The sequence below is a fragment of the Cryptomeria japonica genome, chromosome 10, assembly GCF_030272615.1.
Source record: "Cryptomeria japonica chromosome 10, Sugi_1.0, whole genome shotgun sequence".
NCBI lineage: Eukaryota > Viridiplantae > Streptophyta > Pinopsida > Cupressales > Cupressaceae > Cryptomeria > Cryptomeria japonica.
Window position 1 is genome coordinate 95,470,511 of NC_081414.1, and position 22,395 is coordinate 95,492,905.

General features: G+C 31.4%; 1 protein-coding gene across 1 annotated transcript; it reads right to left on the reverse strand.

The window, feature by feature from the left end:
* Positions 1 to 1,921: 1,921 nt before the first annotated feature.
* Positions 1,922 to 16,288, reverse strand: LOC131052617 (uncharacterized). Its single transcript, XM_057987223.2, has 2 exons — positions 16,171 to 16,288; positions 1,922 to 2,600 (listed from the first exon to the last, which is right to left on the reverse strand). Exon 2 carries the CDS (start codon positions 2,593 to 2,595, stop codon positions 2,041 to 2,043), a length of 555 nt encoding a protein of 184 aa, XP_057843206.2. The 5' UTR covers positions 2,596 to 2,600; positions 16,171 to 16,288; the 3' UTR covers positions 1,922 to 2,040.
* Positions 16,289 to 22,395: the final 6,107 nt, after the last annotated feature.

The window sequence follows — 22,395 nt, forward strand, 5'->3', positions numbered from 1 at the left end:
TTTGTTGTTGGGTCTTGCAGGATCAACATGGTTGGTTTTTGGTTGGTTGGTCCTTCATTTCTTGTTGTTTTTCTATTGATGGTTTAATTTGTTGTTCTATACTTGGGATCGGGGCCCTTTCCCAACTAATCTAAGAAAAAATATGGTTTTATCATATGAAACATAGTGAACTATTTATCTTGACCTTAAATATGAAAAAAAGAATTATGAAAAACGCATCCTCTCAAAGAAAAATAGAATGGATCATTTGGTTTAGTGATTAAAATATGTTGTGAGTTATAAAGATTACTAAGTAAATTATTTGAAGATAGAAAATTAATTAGTTTTGTTAACATAAACAAATAATTTAAGAGTTAATTTTAATTATTAGAATAATAAATATATTCCTAAAAAAAAGAATGAAGGGTTTATAGTCCCTAAGTTTATGACTACTACAAGTGTTATATGATTCTTTTAAAAAATAAAACTAATCACTTAATTCAAATTTATAACCATAAACTAATCACTTAATTCAAATTTATAACCATACTTATTAGAGATCAATTTTCATGGTAGCATATACTTGTCAATTTATACTTAAAATAGTAAAAATTGAAACTAGTAGAGAGAGATTTTATATGATTAATAATTGCAATAATGAGTATGGAAACAATGTGAACACTTCCTAACTAACACTAAATTTCATACAAAAAAATTAAATTTTTGGAATGTATATAATTCAAATTTATTTTGACACCTATGCAAATTTAAGGTCATTGTTGGTGTCAATATAGTGATCAATGTCATCCTAGGTAACATGCCAACTTACATGTTAGGTTCATGATGGTTTACCAAACATGATATTTTGGAAAAGAACTAAAATTTTATTTATTCTCTATTTTTTCAATCAAACCATATCCACATATTTTTAATTCTGCTTTGATCCTATATATCATCTTGAAAAATTCACACATGCAACATAGAATGAAATTCCTATACCTTCATTTAGTGTAACAAGAATCATAATAATACACGATTCATATAATTAACTAAAAATATTAAAATAGAATAATAAGGCACAAATACAAATGATATTGTACAACATAATTTCCTTTAATTAGACATTTAATGTCACAACATCAATTACAAATCTTCTTCCTTTCTTTTTCATACACATTCTAGGTAATCTGTTTGTTCACACCATTATTTTCCTTGTATAAATGTGACATACTACATTAGAGCCAATAAGTTAATACATTGAACATGCCACCAATAATGAGATATCAAGGTATGTTATTAATGGCTATAAGATTTACCCTTATCTCAATTTATGTACAATTTTCAATTAAAATAACAATACCTACCACATGTACACTATATTGATGGATTGGTGTTATTGTAATACAAAACTTCATTTTCATCACCCTATTATGTTCTTTACAATATTGAATTCTTTTCAAAATATTGTTAAGTAAGATTATAATTTGTGTCATAAAAATTAACATATAAACTATGTATGATAGCTCAATGTCCTATAAACTAGTAGATGCAATAGTTTCAAATGAAAAATTCAATATTATTATCATTTGTAGAAATTAATATTTTAATAGACAAGATATAATAAATAAAAGAATAATGGACATCAAAAATTGATCTAACAATGTTTAATAGTTAAATATGGTAGCTCTCTCTCTCCCTATCTCATAGTTTAGGCATCCTTTGAACCATGTTTCATTTATCCATAACGAAATTTATTTCTATATAGATAAAATTTATATATTTAAGATTATGTTAATAATGGTTATTTCATCACTATTATAATGTTATAACCAATAAATTCTCAATCAAACAAATAAATAGTCAAGTTAATATTATTTTTTTCAAAGCCGTACATTTAATTAATTAATAATATATACAAACTATATAGTTTTACATAAATTAATTGTATAATAATTTATATAATATTATAGTCAAGTCTTTTAATGATCCTTGTAAAGATCAACAATACTATATTGATCTTTTCTATAACATAGTATAATATTTCATCATTCGATATGATTTTCACTTTACCTTATGCTCCTTATGTTTTTCCTTTTCTTCTTTATGTTTTTCCTTTTCTTCTTTGTGCTTTTCCTTTTCTTTATCTTTTTTCTTTTCTTTATCCTTATTCTTATCCTTCTTTTCCTTGTCCTTTTCCTTGTTTTCCTTGTCCTTTTCCTTATCCTTTGACTTCTCTTTCTTCTTTTCCTTATCGTGTTCCTTATCTTTCTTCTTTTCCTTATCATGTTCTTTATCTTTCTTCTTTTCCTTATCATGTTCCTTTTCTTTCTTTTCGCCCTTCTCTTTATCTTTCTTCTTTTCTTGTTCTTTTCCCCCTTCTTCAATCTTCATGTTTTTTACTTCATTCTCTAAAGAAGCTTCAAATAGTTTTGAGTCTTTTTGTTTTTCTTCTCCTTCAATCTTCATGTTTTCAACGTCATTTTCAAAAGAATCTTCAACTAGTTTTGAGTCATTTTGTTTTTCTCCTCCTTCAATCTTCATGTCCTTGTTTTCAGTTTCTAAAGAAGTTGCAACTAGTTTTGAGTCTTGATCATCCCTCCTTAATTGACTTTCCATTGTTCCTAAACAAGGTAAACATTATAAGATATTAAAATGACTGATATAAGATTCACATTAAATAAAATATTTATATCAAATTGTTTAGAACTAAAATACAATAAAATATGTATAACATTCTTCATAAATTTCAATAATTGTATAAAATATGTAAAGATTTAACATAATTGAAATCCATAACTTTAAAAGTACTACCATATTACATAGAACACCAAAATTATGATAGAGAATGACATTTTTCAATTATTTATTTAAGATAATTCTTATAAAAACTTTACCTTTACTCCAAATTCAAATATTATTTATATGAAAATATTTTAAAAATCAATAACATATACAATTTTTTGTTATATTTTCTTCCCATGTTATAAAATTTGACGTTATATAATTCTTCTATTAATTTTAATATAGATTTTAAATTATATAATTTAATTTAATTATAAAATTATATTAGAGATTAATTTTTCATTTATCTATTAATATTTTTAAATAATTATTTATTTCAAATTTCATTGAAATAAAAAATTGATATATTTTTTCTAAATCTAAATTAAAACTATTTTCTAAGTATTAAAATTTTAAAAAATAATTTGCATACACCTTTTTGTTTGCTTGTTAGAACCCAACTAAGGAAGACGTGCAATAATTTCTTCTATTTTAATTAATTAACACTATTTTTTTCAAATAATATAAATTTAAGTACGAATAAGATATTTTTTAATTTATATATATATATATATATATATATATTCCTCGGTGTTAAATTAAATGTTATTTAAGATTTGAAGTTTCTCTTAGTAGAAGAGAAAAGTGTATAGTTCACTTTTTTATTTTCTTATTTTACACTCACTTTGACCTTGTCCTAAGTATATTATAATGATATTATTTAATTTGGGCCACTTTGCATAGAAGCACACATAAACTCAAAACTAATCCTCTATCAACCTATCTCAAACCCCCATAATCATTCCCCCATTCTAGACCTAATAATAGGTAGGATCCTTCCCCACACATAATCACATCAATAATCTCATCCACTTAATTAAAACATATTTATCCACTTCCTTAAGCTAGTCCATTTTAAAATTATAAATTTGTTTCATTGGCATGTGTGCTATGTAATTCATAATTTAGTGTCCAAGGTTGTGTATTTAAGGATAATCTCGAGAATGTTAATGGATCATCAAAATATTTGCAACTTAAAAAAATCAAAAGATTTACTACATCACATATGCTAAAGTCGCCTTCATCTAGGTATTTTACATCATCTATCATTTGTGTCTTCAAACTTGTCAAATCAACATAATATTTTGAGTCAAAGCTAAGAAAGTTTCATACTCCAATTCTCTTGTAACAAATATCCGAAGGTAATTCTGAGCACTACTCCAATAAATTGGTAAGGCTCAATTAATAGTCTTAAATAGGTTTACAATTTCAAAGAAGTTGAATTATATTTCAATATCTCAAATTATAATCTGAGATTTTAGATATTATCATCAAGTACCCTAAATAACTAAATCAATGATTAGTCTTAGCTCATGTTTATCCAGATATGATTAGTATTACTTTATTTATCATTTAATATATTTTTTAATCCCCACACTTATATGTGGATAATCACTTTTGTTAAAATTTATGTATTTTACATCAAATACAACAATACGTATATTAAAGAATCGTCTTATTTTATTTTACAATAAATCGAGCAATAATAATATTAATTTATGTACTTTAATATGTATGTTAAAGTATAATAATGTAGATTTGAGAATTTTTATAAAAATATTTTGAGAAGAAGAAAGGGGAGAGGGGGTTAGATTGGATCTAATGATTTTTATTTATGCATTCAAATGTATTTCTTGGCTTCCCATATTGCTTACTTTAATTACAATATTTTTTTATTTTTTTTTATCTTACATTTATTGCAAATTTTTAAAAAGGTTTCCATACTCTAGAATGGATTCAAATGTGGAAATTAAGTTTTTGATGTTGAATCTATTAGTTTTGGAGAAACTAAAGATAGTACTCAATCTGCACATTTAAAAAAAGTTATCCTTGGGGTCTTTTGCAATGTAAAAGTTTTAAAGTTTTTTTAAATGCTATTTAACTAATCTTAGATTTTGATTATGTTTAAAAATTAATTATATAATTTAGTTTGATAGGCTATTTTATGGGCATAATCTCCTTTGAAATAATACATAAAAATTAGTTAAATACTTCATAGGTTCTTCATGGAGTTAGATGGGATGCAATTCAAAATATAACAAGGAATTTTTTTTCTTTAAAATTTAATTGTGATGATATTGTTCTCAACCATGCACTTTGCAATATCCATAGTTCATATATTACCTTTTCCCCTTGGACTTATGATTATTGAATTTCACAATAAGAAATAAATTGACCATCACCTAATGCCATAGTGATAGTCACAACATTATTCAAGACCAAAAGGTTGACTAAATAATGATATGGTGTGTTAATCAAATGAGACAATACAATCTAAGCGAATGGAAGCTAATAAAAATGGTTGTGTGAATTTATAAGAAGTTCAAAGGATATGAGGAAGGTGACAACTCAACCATTACGAAGTGTAACTCTTAGAATATGAATGCACCTCAATATTCAAATAGAGAAAGTGTAACTCCTATATAAGAGTAAGACACCTATCACTCCCACTCATAATTAAGCCTAAATAATCCTAGCTAAGTAAAGATAAACTAGGTGTAGGAGAATACTAAATATACTAATAGAATGAAACAAAACATACACCAATAATTATTTTGTTAGTGTTTTATCTTGAACATATATACAATTCCTAGTCTAGAATAAATTTCTAGGGTCACAAATTTTATTTATGGGCCTTTTTTTTTTACTATTTAGCTTCCTCCTTAGGAGAGTACCTTATGCTGAAAATGGTAAATTTTATTTATCTCATCAACATAAGAAAGTCTATGTTGAAAATAATATTTCAAAATATCTCAAGGAGTCTATTGATATTCACATTTATAAAATATTTTATCTCTAGTGTATGTTACACATTCCCAATTTACTCCTTTGTAATTCCAATTATCTAATCATAAATAAATGGATGGCCGCTTCAAAATCCAAGATAGTGTAGAATCTATTTATTTGAATGTAATGTTTGAAAAAAGTGAGCAATGATAGAAGATAGTTCGTAGAGAAAATATGATGGTGGCGCATACAAAAAAATAACTACATTCATAAAATATAGAAAATAACTTGAATTGAAATACAATGAATAATATTTGGTGGTGCATACTAAAAATTAACTACATTCATAAAATATAAAAAATAAGTTGAATTAAAATACAATGAATAATATTGTATTTATTTGATGCAATCACATCATAGAATATCACAGGCCTCTTAGATGGGAGACCTTCTTTGAGCAGTGCTTAATACAATATAAGTTATGGATAGCTATTATAATATTAAGATCCTCCTTTTATACTAATTATATCCAACATAACTATTACCTCCCAAGAATGTGAGATAAATTAACTTAGCAATGAGGGTGGATCACAAATCGAATGTATTTAATTATTTTATTAAATTCTACCTAACACAGAAGTAATTACTTAAGAAATAGTTAGAATTGTTGGTCCCAACATGCCCTCCCTATTTGTCCTCAAATCTTGAGTTGAGGAAATTGTTGTTGCAACTAGAAGAGGGGTTCCTACATTGCATCTTCTAGTTGCATACCATCCCATTAGATGATGAATTCATCAATGGTGCAATTATAAATTTGGAATGAACTTATCAAAGATAGAATTTGGTGTTAGGAGGGTGAAGCCCTATGTGTCTAGATCATATAATAGAAACTAATAATGAATGTATTGGCCAATATGATTCTTCAAATAAGAAATATGGAAGATCAAAAACTAACTTCTAATGAGTCTTAATCATTAAGAATACTTATTGGTAGGGATAAAGGTGGACAAATATCACGTCACCAATAATGTTAGTGTGTTCTTAAAAGTATTGATGAACTTCTTATATCATGTGATTTTGTACTATGTGTATATTAACCTTAAAGGGTACAAATAATGATGTCATGTGTGAAAAGGGTAGAATCCACTACACATAACTTTTAACTTCTTGATATATATGTTTTGAGAGATGGTTGGGATTGATCATATAATGATTCATATTGTCATATTATTGTTATGTGATAAGTGGCATACAACATCATTATATGAACGGTAACTACTTTTTCCAATAATGTTGGTGATAATAGGTCACCAAACCCTTATTAGAAATTTCAATTTTTCCATTTATATATAGATTATACTTGGAGGTTATCTATTTCTAACCAAAAGTGACTATTTACTAATAATAGAAACATGAATTCCATGGAGGCAAATAATTTAGTCCATCAATATTTGAAAAATGCTGGAGGAAGTATAGGGGAGGGATAAGACACTAAAATAGGCATATTTAGAGAGGCCATCTATCATCAATATAATTATTGATTTCCTTGTAGACTTTGGTACTCCGTTAATGAATCCTACTAAAATTGACAATGAAAATACCACAAATGGGATCAATACCATGAATAATTAGATAATAAAGAAGGTTGATTAAACATCTAGCAGATAAATTGATATAGATGACTATCATACTAATAATTTTGATGTAAATCATTTAGCCAAGTAAGGATGGGAATTGAAAGAGAAATAAGAGTAGAATAGTTTTCAAATTAATGTGATTATATATCTTAGGCCATCTTATCATGACATTTTTTATAGGTTATATCACATTCATACACCAAAAACCTAGCCACTCAAATCTATTTCTTTGAAGAGGGGACTCATTGGTATAAAAAATACATGAGACTATGATGATTAATTTTAATGTACCTTCCAACAAGGTATGGATGCCATTTTTTTGACTACATGAAGAATGACCAACATCTCATTCTCATAGGTAGAATGATTGAGGGTTTTTTTTAGTTATATCCTTACTAATAAAGGTAAGGGTCCAATATTATTTCACAAGAATAAAATCACTTTTAGTGATAAATATATTAGAGAAGTTAGCATAAAGATAATTGGTGTGGTATGCATATCATCCTTAAGTATATCAAATTGACATCACTTCTATAGTTATAAACCACCAGAAGGAATCTTATTTCAACAATGTGGTTGTGAGGGAAAAAAAATATATTGCCCAAATATTTTGACAAAAAAATTATAATATCTAGTAAGGCCTAAGAATCCATGAAAGATCTATAGTGTTTTTGGTTTACCTACTAAATTATTGCTAGGTCCACCTAAACATCAAACTTAGAAACACTATCACAGGTATTCAACCTATATTTTTCTAAAGGATAATTTAGATTATTTAATATATGTGGTTATCATAAAGGATTAGAAGAGACAAGTTCAAGTTTAATAGGTTCTCTACTTATGAATCATTATAAATAAGATATCTCAAAAAGACTACTATGAACTTTCATGTAAATGGATGCAAATCATTATTCCACAATATTTGAAAGGTTCATTAGTGAGTACAATTGGAATAACAAAAAAATCATAATATCCATCATGAGTGTAGAAGCTATTTTGGCAATGTCCTCCTCTTTGATATAGATTTGATGATAACTTGATCATATATCAAACGTGGAGAAGTGAGAACCATGGAGTTCATCTAAAAGCTCACTGAACATATGAATGGGAAATTTATACATGATGGTGATTTTATTTAGATCATGAAAATGAATACAAATCCTTCTTTATGCATAAATAAAACCAGGGAATGGCCTAATAACCCCTTGGTGTCACAATTCCTAAATTAATCTCTCTACCTCAATATTTTTTTTAAATGGGTACATATAAGTGTAGATATTTAGAGATGTGCTCCAATGACAGCTTGGTGTAGTAATTCCTAGGTTGATTTCTCCATTAATGATATCAAATTTCCACAATCCATAGTAAATTAATGTAATGCAAAAGCTCTACATTGATTTCTCCATGTTAGTATTTTGCAAAATTGGGTACCTATAAGGGAAAACATTTGGAGCTAGGCTCCTACATGGTAGTTGAATGACATGTTTTTCAATATGGCTTGGATGAAATCAAATCAGTTATAGGAAGACCATCAAATGGTGAAGTAAAATATCTTAGAGATTATTGTGGTGGGTAGAGGTAGTAGATCTAGAAACTTACATAGTAGAAATTTGTGCAATAATTTTATGGGAAACTTTTTAGTAAATTTTCCATGCGATATATAATGAGGCTATTAAATGTTGGGTCAAGGCCTTGAGGGTGTGTTGTACCATTATATATGAATGCATATAGAGTTTATAAAGTTTTTACAAGATAGGACCAAGAGCAATAAGCCATTTTCTCCCAAAATAGTGTCACAACTGACCAGAGAAAGACATACATATTAGATTTCAGAGTCTAGTCCCTCATGAAAATGTGAGAATTTTGGCACTTACCCTTAGATGGTAAGGCTCCTCCATTGAAAATAATGAATTCAAAACTATAATTGGGATGCAAAAATAATATAGTCTTTAATTCAAAAATAATGAATTCAAAACTATTATAATTGGGATCAATAATATAGTGTTTCTTAAATCACTAAAAATTATGAGAGTATGATTCTTAAATTTTTTTTGACCTTCATTGGTTGGATGGAGATCCCATCCAATAAATGCATATAGAATATAGGATCAAGATAAATATTTAAATCCTCTATCTTGTGAGGACTCCACATTATTGAAATATAATTTATGTTGCACACAATGATGGCTTGGCATAAATATTTCATCATAATTATAACGTTAGCAACAACCAAGAAGGAAAACTGAGAAGGGGGGGGTGTGAATCATTTTTCATCAGAATAGAAAATTAAGCACAATCTCAAATCTAAACAATTGTAGAAAGAATAAAGATAAACACAATAGCACCAACACACATAACACCAAGATTTTGACATGGAAAAACCAGTTAAGGGAAAAACCATGGTGGGAACCCACCCACAATAAGATGATACTCTGCAGTAGTATGTGTAAATATTATAATGGGGAATGCACATGCATTCATGCATACTTCCTAGAGCTCACTGCTTAAAATAAGATGACCCAAAAGGCTCCAACCCACGGGGGCTTCACTTAGTGAACCTGGGTTATAGCACGTGCGTTTATGGAATACTAAAGAATCCCCTTATTTTCAAAAAATATTGCCCTAAACTCATTTTTTGTCACCCCCTCCCAATACATAGCCCAAATTAAAAGCCCCCCTATTTTCACCAACTATTGTATTTTTTCATAGCTAGAATTAAAAACCTCCCTATTTTCACTGATAGGCAATATATTGCATCCTTATTTTTGGGATATTAAACCCCCCAATATGAATGCATGTGATATAATATTGCCTAGCCAGTGACGCCCCCGTGATCCAACTCCCAGGGAAGGTTCACTACCTTACAATAAGATTCAAACTACCATCCAGATTACATGAACTGCAGGTATAACATCTGCTAATGCCTAATGATAGTTCTGGTTAAGCACATTTGTTTGCCCTGCAACAATCTCTGCTCAATACACCACATCGAAGGATAAATTATCTTATGCACACATACACCACTCTTTGATAATGCAGACACAACACTGACACCCAAATTACATGACTATACCACCTATTTATACAATTCATCAACCTTGACTACAAGGTCGGCCAAACCCTCAAGCCTACAAGATTACATCTCAGGATACATAAATAAACCACTGGACCAAAATTATGACATAGGCAACATAGCATGGACCTAAATAAAATCTCCAAACATGCATCACCACTAGAAATCTCACCAAGATCAACCGCAACATGTTACACCACCAAGAATATCACATAACACAAAGAATATCATCGGCTCAACAAAATCACCAAGAACGCGCACAAGGGTCAATTCAGACGATCAAGACAAATAGGACATGATCAAGAAATACCAACAAGCATATTAAAACCATACACAATAGATGCACCAACACCACTTATTCAAATCTTCATCGATCAACATGCTAACTAACAAGAATACTCAACAACAACAATTCAGACTAGAAAGATAGCTTGTGGAGCACCAAATCATGAACCATCTGAAATGAAGATACACATGAACATCCCAAACATTCTCCCAAATCCATAACCAAAGATATAATCATGTCCGAGCTCACCGGATCAAATACCAAACTCTGCCAACCACTACACAAAAAGACTGAACTATAAACCGGATCAAATAATATGATCAAGTAAACTTTCAGAACACTAAAACCAATAAGGAATGAATTATTATAGCATCTCAAATAGATAAATCAACTATATCAACTCAATGCAATCAACGGAACACCAAACAACTCTTTGCAACATCAAAACACAGGAATATGTTGACATCAATGGCAATAACATATCCTAGCTGTAGTAATATCCAACAATCTCCTCCTTTGGCATTGATGGAAACATATGAATGTGAAAAACAATCAATGCAAAGGAAATAGATCAACACCAGCAAACTCCCCCTAAGATCATGCACACAAAGCTCCAAAGATAAAGCAGTTTTTCACATGACTCTCTCCCCCTTGGACAACAATGCCAAAGACAAAATATAAATTATGCTCTCTCCCCAAAACTCACAACTGAACATCAGAATCACACATTGACTACTCTCGTTGAGTAGCAACACCAACTCATCAACCCAGACAAAGAGATAAAGCTATGAAATCCACCGGATTGATGCAACTTCCTGCACCTAGTTCTCATCAAGAGGGGTAAAGACCCCTAACTTGTCTCTCAAATAGACAAATGTATATGCAGGAAAAGGCTTAGTGAAAATATCTACAATCTGATCCTTTGTAGATACATACTCCAATCTGACTTGCTCATCACTGACTTTCTCCCTCAAGAAATGATACTTTAATGATATATGCTTTGTTACCAATTGTTAGTAGCAACCAAGAAGGAAAAATGAGAGGGCGGGGACGAATCAGTTTTCACTGGATTAGCAAATTAAGCACAATCTCATAGCTAAACAACTGCAGCAAGAATAAAGATAAACACAATAGAACCAACACACATAACACCAATATTTTGACGTGGAAAACCTGGTTAAGGGGAAAACCATGGTGGGAAGCTACCCACAATAAGATGATACTCTGCAGTAGTATGTGTAAATATTATAATAAGGAATCCACATGCATTCACGCACAATACCTAGAGCTCACTACTCAAAATAAGATGACCCAGAAGGCTCCAACCTCCAGGGAAGGTTCACTACCTTACAATAAGATTCAGACTACAATCCAGATTACATGAACTACAAGTATAACATCTGTTAATGCCTGATGATAGTTCCAGTTAAGCACAATTGTCTGCCCTTCAAAATATCTTCTCAATACACCACACTAAAGGATAAATTTTCTTATGCACACATACACCACTCTCTGATAATTCAGACACAACATCGACACCCAAATTACATGACTATACCACTTATTTATACAATTCATCAACTTTGCCTACAAGGTCGGCCAAACCCTCAACCGTCAATTACAAAATTACATCTCACGATACATAAATAAACCACTAGACCAAAATAATGACATAGACAACATAGCATGAGCCTAAATAAAATCTCCAAACATGCATCAACACCGAAAATCTCGCCAAGATCAACCGCAACACGTTACACCACCAAGAATACCACATAACATGAAGAATATCACCAGATCAACAAAATCACCAAGAACCCACACAAGGATCAATGCAGAACATCAAGACAAATAGGACATGATCAAGAAATGCCAATAAGAACATTAGAACCATCCACAATAGCTGCACCAACACCACTTATTCAAATCTTCATCGATCAACATGTTAACTAATAAGAATACTCAACAACAATAATTCGGACTAGAAAGATATCTTGCGAAGCACCAAATCATGAACCATATGAAATGAAGATACACATAAACATCCAAAACATTCTCTTGAATCCACAACCAAAGATATAATCATACTAGAGCTCACCAGATCAAATACCAAACTCTGCCAACTACTGCACAAAAAGACTGAACTACAAACCGGATCAAATAATATGATCAAGTAAACTTCCGGATCACTGAAACCAATAAGGAATGAAGTATTCCAACATCTCAAACAAATGAATCAACTATATCAACTCAATACAATCATCAAAACAACAAACAACTCTCTGCAACACCAAAACATAGGAATATGTTGACATCAATGACAACAACATATCCTAGCAACAAGAATATCCAACATATAACATGACCAATTTTCTCAAAAATCTTGCATCTCTATTTTAATAATATTTTTAATAGGGTTGAGTTATTATTAGGAATGTAGACATGATGACTCAACACAATGTTCTTGATTTCAATAAATTTGGAGGATGACACTGGGTTATGAGCCTAGCTTGTAAACATCTTTATAAAATTATGGCAGCTATGATATCCTTGGGTTTGAAAACTTTGACCTCATCTTGAATTCATTCTTTGAGGATACTTATAAAATAGCTACTAAATAATTCATCTCTCAATCCTTTATTGTGGTTGAAAAATTTCTCAAATTTATCTCAATAGTCACAAATAGAATCAAGTTGCCTCAATTTATTTAGATATCTAGTAAAATCTTCATATGAATTGGGACCAAATTTTCCAAGAGAAGCTCAATGGATTTATTCTAGTTAGGTTTAGGATTGGTCATTTTGTATCATTTATATCAATATATTTGTTCTTTTTCCAAGTTGAATGAGGTAGTAGGGACCATTGTCACCCTAAGGAGTATTTTGTAGAGTGCATTATTATTGAGCAAGAGATATCAAATTGGTAGGGTCTAATACCATAAGATTTTTAAAAAATTAGTTTTGGACCCTTGGGAAAGTAGGTAATGTGAAAGATTGCAAGAGCATTATGATACTCGTAACTCCATTTTAAGTGATTCAGAGATTCCAATATATAAGATTATCCATCACTAAATAAAGAGATGTAAGAATGAAATTCCTCTAATTTAGCTACTACTACTACTACAACTATTTCCTCAAATTGGATCATCACACAAGGGGTCTTGGGGTGGTTGGAAAAATGTTATTGGATTAATATTTCAAATTGATTAGTATGAAGAAACAACCAAAATGATACAATCAACAAGAGAGGGTAAAAAATGATTTTATTATGTTTCATTTTTCTTTAGTTTTGATTTTATTTTGAATCCCTCTAAGGAAAATATAGAGGTGGTGAAATCAAATCTAGAATTCAATGATAATAAAGTCTCCAAATAAATTTTCAATTACATTAAGAAGATAATAAATGATTGAAAGAACTACATTAAACAATAACTCTATTGATTGAAAATATTACCTAAAATGCTTCATGCCTTTGTTTATCACTATAGGAAAAGTATTCAATATTAAGATCCTTCTTAAGAATATGAGAAAGCTATTAAATAATAATTTTATGTTGTGTCATGTCACTTACTAAAAAATCTAAGAATGATTTATGATAAGAGTATTTCCTCAAACATCCTTCTTTCAATTTGTTATAATAATATCTAACGACAAACAAAGTAAATGCCAAATTCATACCTAATGTGGATAATCTTGACTTAATTTTTAATTGGAGGTGTATTCATACCTAATGTGGGTAATCTTGACTTAATTTTTAATTAGAGGTGTATTCATATCTAATGTGGATAATCTTGACTTAATTTTTAATTGGAGGTGTATCACTTTAGTTCTTAATGTCTCTTACAAGATATGTGCAACTTCTTTCAACTTTTCTTTTTCATCATAAGAAAGTTGGATATATGTGAAGAGTCTAATGTGTTAATTATACTATAATTACAACCTAGGGAAGTATAAAAAAGGGAAGGGATTTGAAATAGAAATTAATTTCATTAATTTTAACTTTGATTTAAGGTTTATGATAGGATTAAAAGGCTCTTCATCTTTGTAATGTTCTAATTTATTTGTTTTGGATCTAATTTTCTTTAGTCTATGAAATTATTTTTGTTAGCGTTTCTATTTGTTTGACTATAAATGACACTAAACTAGAGCAATTTGTATTCTTTAGATCTATAATGTGTCCATTAATTAGTTTTATGAAACTTGGTAGGATCATTGTTTTCTATAGAATTTAATAATATTAATCAATATCTATATTTATAAAGTTCAAGGTGATAATGTATTTGAAATAATTTAGTATAAAATAGAGAATATTATTTAATTAATAAAAATAAACTATTAGATATATATTTTTTAATTTATAATATTTAATCTTATTATAATTTAAATTATTTGTTTAAAATAAACATGGATTAAAATATAGGTTAATTTATTTTTCTTTCTCATTGAATATATCATAGAAGAAGTCAAGTAGGGGTGTGGATAAGTGGTTGGGTCACTTGATTTGTAGTATGTAGATTTAGGCTTAAGTCCCCCAAAGGATATCTTAGCACTGAATGACACATTGAACGGATATCTTACTGCTTGCTTCACAAGTAATTTAAAGCCAAGAAGAATGTGACAAGAAAACAATCAAATGGTATTAAACATGCAACTAACCACTAAATAAATGTGCTTCTCTCTACCCTTGGTCAATGGAATGAGTGATAAAGAAGCATTCTTAGGAAGAAGGTAACAAGAAGACAATCAGATGGTACACATACAGCCAACCATTGAATAACTATGCTTCTCTCTACCCTTGGTTAATGGAATGAACGATAAAGAAGTATTCATAGGAAGAACATGACAAGAAGACAATCAAATGGTAGTAAACAGCTAGCCATTGAATACATATGCTTCTCTCTATTGTTGGTCAATTTAATAAGCAATAAAAATGTTTTCTTAGAAAGAAAGTGACAAGAAGACAATGAAATGGTACTAAACATGCAGCTGATCATTGAATAAATATGTTCCTCTCTACTGTAGGTCAATGAAATGAGCAATAAAGAAGTGTTCTTAGGAAGAACGTGACAAGAAGACAATCAGATGATGCCATTGAATAAATATGCTTCTCTCTATCGTTGGTCAATAGAATGAGCAATAAAGAAGTTTTCTTAGGAAGAACATGATAAGAAGACAATCAGATGATACCATTGAATAAATATGCTTCTCTCTATCGTTGGTCAATAGAATGAGCAATAAAGAAGTGTTCTTAAGAAGAACGTGACAAGAAGACAATCAGATGTCACTAAACATGCAGCTAACCACTAAATAAGAAGGCTTCTCACTACCCTTGGTCAATGGAATAAACTGGAATAAAGAAGTGTTCTTAGATAGATCAGATCAGATTGTTCAGGAGCAGGGACGAAAAGTGAAAGTTAAAAGTCTTTATAGATCTTTGATCGATTGAAGAGTTCATACTCTATTTTAAACGATTTTTTAAAAATTGTTTTGTTATAAATGAAAATTATCAAGAACAGTTTTTAGCTCAATCATATGAATCAAAAGCAGAAAATAAAAAGACTCTTGTGCCTTAGAACTTCAAGAATAAGCTTGAAAAAAACCCTGAAATCTGAAAGTTGAGTAACTAACCTCTTAAAATGGCAGAGCAAAACCTTGAGCAGTATGATAATACTGAGGACGATCAAACAGTTGTATGCGCTCTCCTTCCTTGCAGTGATGAGTTGAAGCTCATAACACCCTTTTTATAGCCTTTCTTTGCTCTATATTTAACGAATATCAGAAAGATGGAATAAAGCTTCTTTTCATAGCAAAGAGAAAGATTGGAATCTGAAGATGCTAATATCTTAATCATTCATAAAGTGTGCATATATTCTTTCAAAGGAAGTGTTCTTATATATTCCAAATGCATATATTCTCTCAGAGGAAGTGTTCTTATGCTTAGTTTGACATAAAGGATTAAGATTCCAAATTCTTATGCTTAGTTTGACATAAAGGATTAAGATTCCAAATGCACATATCTTAAAGAGATAAGAAACCAACGACTCTGGTATGCAGTGAATAGAGGGTAATGGAGGAAATTGTATATATTATCTTTTTTTATTTCTTTTGGGTTTATTTCAATTAGATTTGTTTGTTTTTTATAGTATACGAGCTTTTATTTATTTTGATTTTTCAAATTTTATGGTTTTATGTTTGGTTTTTAATTTAACATTTGAATTTAATTCAATTTTGTATTGTGATATTGAATTTATGTTAAAATTTCTAGACTTGAAATCAATCTTTATGTTTTCTAACTCATATTTTAAAAAAATTGACCTAATTTATTCCTTTCATGCTCATGTTTTTACTAAGACAAAACGCAACAATTATTTTTTTATAAGCTATTTGATCTTCATCTTAGTCCACATCACTATGAAGACTAGACCTTTATTTTGGTTTAAGTTGTACAACCATGTCACATACACATATGAAATTTTAGACATTGATTGCTCATGTTCACTTTCACCCAAGGGAGTCAACATAGCAAGATACTTGTGGAAGGTAATTGAGACCTGTATCATTTAGCTCCCCTTAATGGTTTACAACAAGTAAACACTCTATGTAATTAAGGAACAAAACCTATTCAAGGAAGCTTACCTTACATCTAGTAAAATTACTACCATGACATGCATGTACAATATTGTCAACTAAAAATACATCAAGAGATATCAGAAAATGACAAAAGAGGGGACCCGACATTTTTCGTGAAATGAAAAATGATCCAGGGCTAGATATGCAGGGCATAACAGTCCTTCCCCGGAACTTCGATACCCCAAAGTCCCGGGTTTGTTTCCTTTCGACTGTGTCTTTGTAGTCCTTCCCCGAGACTTTGGGCCCCCGAAGTCTCACGTTGCCTATTGAGTCCTTCCCCAGAACTTCAGAACCCCGAAGTCTCGGGTTTGTTTCTTGTCCGTTGTTGGACCACTTCAGAAACCTGGGTTCCTGAGTTCCCGAAGTAGGTCCCTTTTGTGTTGTTGGTGAGTTCGATGTTTCGAGTTCCTAGGATTCCAAATTTTCTAGTTTTTGTTAGTCGTCAAAGCCTGGGACCTTGGGTTCTCGAACACCCAGGTTTCCTTTGTTGTTTTCTTTATTTTCTCACCTTGGGATCCCGAGATCCCGAAGTGAGCTATTTTTGTAGTGTTGTTTCTTTGAGTAGTTTTTTTATGCTTGTTTGGTTGGTTTCGCAGGTTTGCTTGTGTTTCATGGAATCTTCCCAAAAGACAAAGGATCTTGAAAAATTGTTGATCACGATGAAGTACCAATATCAAGGACGAACATATGCCTCTAAGCTGGAACATGCAATTCAGTGGGTAATAGACACAAAGATCGGGCATATTGAGCTTGAAGATATTGGAAAGCAAATTTTGAAGAAGTCTGAGTTCCATATTTTGTATGTTGTTGATTCTCCTACTGAGGTAGTTGCATGCTTCATTAGTAACTACAAGAGCTATATAAAGAAGTAGAAGATGAACATACAGTTGCTGATGATAGCACATGGCATTTTTGAATAATTTTGCATGACACTAGTACTAGGACTTCAACTGTTGCTCCAACATGTACCTTGATTATTGAGCAAGTTTTTGCATGATTACAAAGTGTTGGCTCATGCAACACCATTTTCGTAATGCTCATCCAGTCGCAGTTTCGTAGTAGTTAACTGGAGTTCAAGGTAGAGACTTGCATGTTTTGCATGATTACAAAGTGTTGGCTCATGCAACACCATTTTTGTAATGCTCATCCAATCATAGTTTCGTAGTAGTTAACTAGAGTTCAAGGTAGATACTTGCATGTTTTGCATGATTACGAAGTGTTGGCTCATGCAACACCATTTTTGTAATTCTCACCCAGCCACAATTTCATAGTAGTTAACTGGAGTTCAAGGCAGAGACTTGCATGTCAACTGCAACTCCTTGCTTTTTTATAGGTTAATTTAGATAGATTTATTTCCTAGAAAGTAGGAAAAGAAACTCTACATATTGGAGATTTTGATTCATTGTTAAGGGTCCACAAATTGATGATTTGAGGCCCACTTAGAGATTTTAGATTACTTTTATGCAGATTATTATGAATTGGAGTAATTTTTTGTGATACATTCTTTGGAGTTAATACAAGAAGCAACTTATAGATTGCCTGATCTATGTGTATGTGCTATAAATTTGTTCTTTGTAATCTAGTAATGTCTATTGTTTGAAATCAACAACTTATTTTGGTCTTATGTTTTATTGCTTTATGAATCATATTGCGCGTGAAAGTGGTGTATTAGAATTAATGTGATCTAGGACGATATTATGGTGATATTCTTTCCATGAAATTGTGAGGTTGCATGACTTTTCATGTTTATCGGAGGTCCATTATTGAATGCTAGTTTGAATGATATTGATGATTTTGGATTGCATGGTGCTAATTGAGTAGTTCATTAAGTTGTTATTGTATTGGTTTCATCATTATTTTCTTGTTTCCCTGGTCTTATCTTTTGCAGTTTATTTTGAAAGAGAATCTAAACCATAAAAATAAAAATAAATAAATAAGTTAAGCAATTGGAAGTTGTTTCAACCAGCAAGCCTCTTTAATAGGTGCGACTGTATCAATCACTGAGTTGCACATCACCATCGAGAACCGACTATAGAGGCCTTGGAGTGATTTGTTCCCAAAAACTTGTTGCTTTTTAGGAGAGGTGGGGAGTGTTCACATAAACTACTTGACTATTGGTGAGTGTGTCAAAACACCCATCAACACCTCCAACATCACCTTATTAACCTACACCAATATTTGAAGCAACACATTGTTGCAAATACACGTTTTTAGTAAAAAGTGACAATTCAATGAAAATAGAACCATGAGCAAACAAAACATAATTTCTATATTTCCACAAAGAAAACAAGATCTCCACCCTGAAAGAATGCTATATTTGGGTATACTTGAAAGGGAAATGAGGCTAATCCTCCAAAAGAGCCATGTTCCAAAAGAATGGATTGGGCCAGAAGGGGCAAAAAGAAACATGAATCCAATTCCACAAGTTTTGAGCATGATGGTGGAACTAGAAAATATGCTTAAAATACTTTGGTTGACCACAAAATGGACAATGAGGGTCCATAACACCCATATGCTGAAGGGAAGAGCCCAAAGGAAATCCTTGGAAAAGAATACACTAGGAAAAATGGGTGAGCTTAGGCTCAATGGCAACAAACCAAATATTGTAAAATTCTCATTACCAAACAAAAATTGGTGATTGTAAGTACCACCAAAGATTCAAAGTACCTGCACCATGGCAAAATCAAGAGAAAGCTAGTGGCAATTGAGATGCAACTTGTAATTATAGAAAGTTGTGTCTAGAGACCAACTCCAATCTTTCCACCAAGGCTTCATAGAGTGAGTGCCTATTTTGTGTAGCATATTCAGAGGTAGAGAAAATAAAATAGTGTCAAATGTCTCTCAATCTAGGTGAGAGAGCCAAAACTGGGTTTTCATATCCTCCCAAGAATGAAGACTTATGGAGGCTCTAGAGAAAAAATCATAGAGGGTGCAAATGTTGTGCTTATGAAAATGCAAGGCACAAACCCAAGGAAACCAAGCCAAAGGAAGCCCCTAAATTTAAATGAGTGGAGACTACTAGATGTTATATTGTTAAAAAAAAAAACCATCTCGAAAGCTAGAGCTAGTACACTAGAGACATGGATTAGTGGCTTTCTAAGAACACAAATCATCTCAGCCACAAAGGTCCCTTCAATGTGAATAATATCTTTCATAAACAGAAAATTTTGAAATCCAATCCCCTTCCAAACAAGCTGACAAATAGGAAAATCAAAACAAATGCAATTATTGAGGAGAATTTTTTAGGCTTAATTGCCAAAAATGACATGAACAATCCACTTGGCACAAAGAGCTAGGCCTTGCTGCTAAGTAGAGAGGAGCTTGAGACTACCAAAGTCACTAACTGAGTGGTCTGAGAATGGTGGGCTAAAGAACCATGGCCATGTTGCGGATCACACTGTTGTTTGGAGGGACCCGAGTCATAATTCACGAGGCATTACCTCAATGTTCAAGAAACTCGTGGAGGTGAGAAACCTCCAATGCCACCTTGTTAGCCTGCACCTATATTTGAAGTAGCACATTGTTGCAAATAAATACTTTAGTAAAAAGCAACACATCAATAGAAATAGAACTATGAGCAAATAAAACATAATTTCTATCTTTCCACAAAGAAATCAAGATCTCCACCTTGAAAGCATGATACATTTGGGTATACTTGAAAGGGAAATGAGGCCAATCCCCCACAAGAGCCATGTTCCAGAAGAATGGATTGGGATAGAAGGGGAAAAAAGAATCATGAATCCAATTCCACAAGTTTTGAGCATGATGATGGAACTAGAAAATATGATTAAAGGACTTTGGTTTACCACAAAATGGACAACAAGGGTCCATAACACCCATATGTTGAAGAGAAGAGCCCAAAGGCAAGCCTTGGAAAATAACACACTATGAAAATTGGGCGAGATTAAGCTCAATTGCCAAAAACTAGATATAGAGAAACATTCATTACCAAAAAGAAATTGACGATCTTGTAAATTCCATTAAAGATTCAAAGTAGGCACCATGGGAAAATAAGGAGAAAGACAATGGTAACTGAGATGAGACTTGTGATTATAGAAAGGTGTGTCTAGAGACCAACTTCAATCTTTCCACCAAGGCTTCATAGAGTGAATGCTTATTTTGTGTAGCATATTTAGAGACAGAGAAAACAAAATAGTGTCAAATATCTCTCAATCGAGACGAGAGAGCAAAAACTGGATTTTCATATCCTCCCAAGAATGAAGACTCATGGAGGCTCTAGAGAAAAAATCATAGGGGGTGCAAATGTTGTGCTTATGAAAATGCAAGGCATGAAATCAACAACTAAACCAAAGGAAACCTCTAAATCTAAATAAGCAAGAACCACCAAATGTTATGTTAGTTAAAAATATACCATCTCGAAAGCTAGAGCTAGTCCACTAGAGCCATGGCTTAGCAGCTTCCCAAGCATGCCAAATCATCTGAGCAACAAAGATGCCTTCAATGTGATTAACATCTTTAATAACCAAAATTTTTTAAAAGCCAATCCTCTTCCAAATATATTGGCTAATAGGAAAATTGAAAGAAATGCAATGCTTGAGGAGAATTTTCTAGGCTTCATTGCCAAAAATAATGTGAAAATCCACTCGGCACAAAGGGCCAGGCCTTGTCATTGAGTAGAGAGGAGCCCAAGACTACCAAAGCCACGAGGGAGGCAACAAAACTCCCAGGAAACTTTATGAAAACCCTTGTGGTATTCAGTAGAGGCCCACAAAAATATTGCAAAAGCTTTTCCAAATTTAAATAAGAGAATTTAGAAGGAGCCCAACAAAAGGAATTATAAAAATGAGTGGCAATGAGACTTATAGAACACCTAGAATTTATGAGCTAAATAAAGTGGCTTGGTGATCTAGTAAAAAAGCTTTTTCTTGAGCTTGTCAAGGTTAGCATTCCAAAGCTCCACCAAAAAATCCTGGAAAGCAAAAGGAATGCCCAAAAATTGAATGTCTTCACCATGTCCAATCCACTTCCACCCTTATTGAAAAATCCAAGGTGGAGCTATGAGAAAGTATTTTCTATAACACTAAGTTTTATGTCATTGAATGGTTAAACCAGAAGCCAAACAAAAAGTATCTAGGTGTTAGAGGGCCTCAACATTTTGTGAATCTTCAACAAGTGCAATAAAAGAGTCATCTACGGAATGACCATTGAAAAGATGACCCAGACAAGACAATCCACCAGACGTGCCTAATAGAAATGGAATGA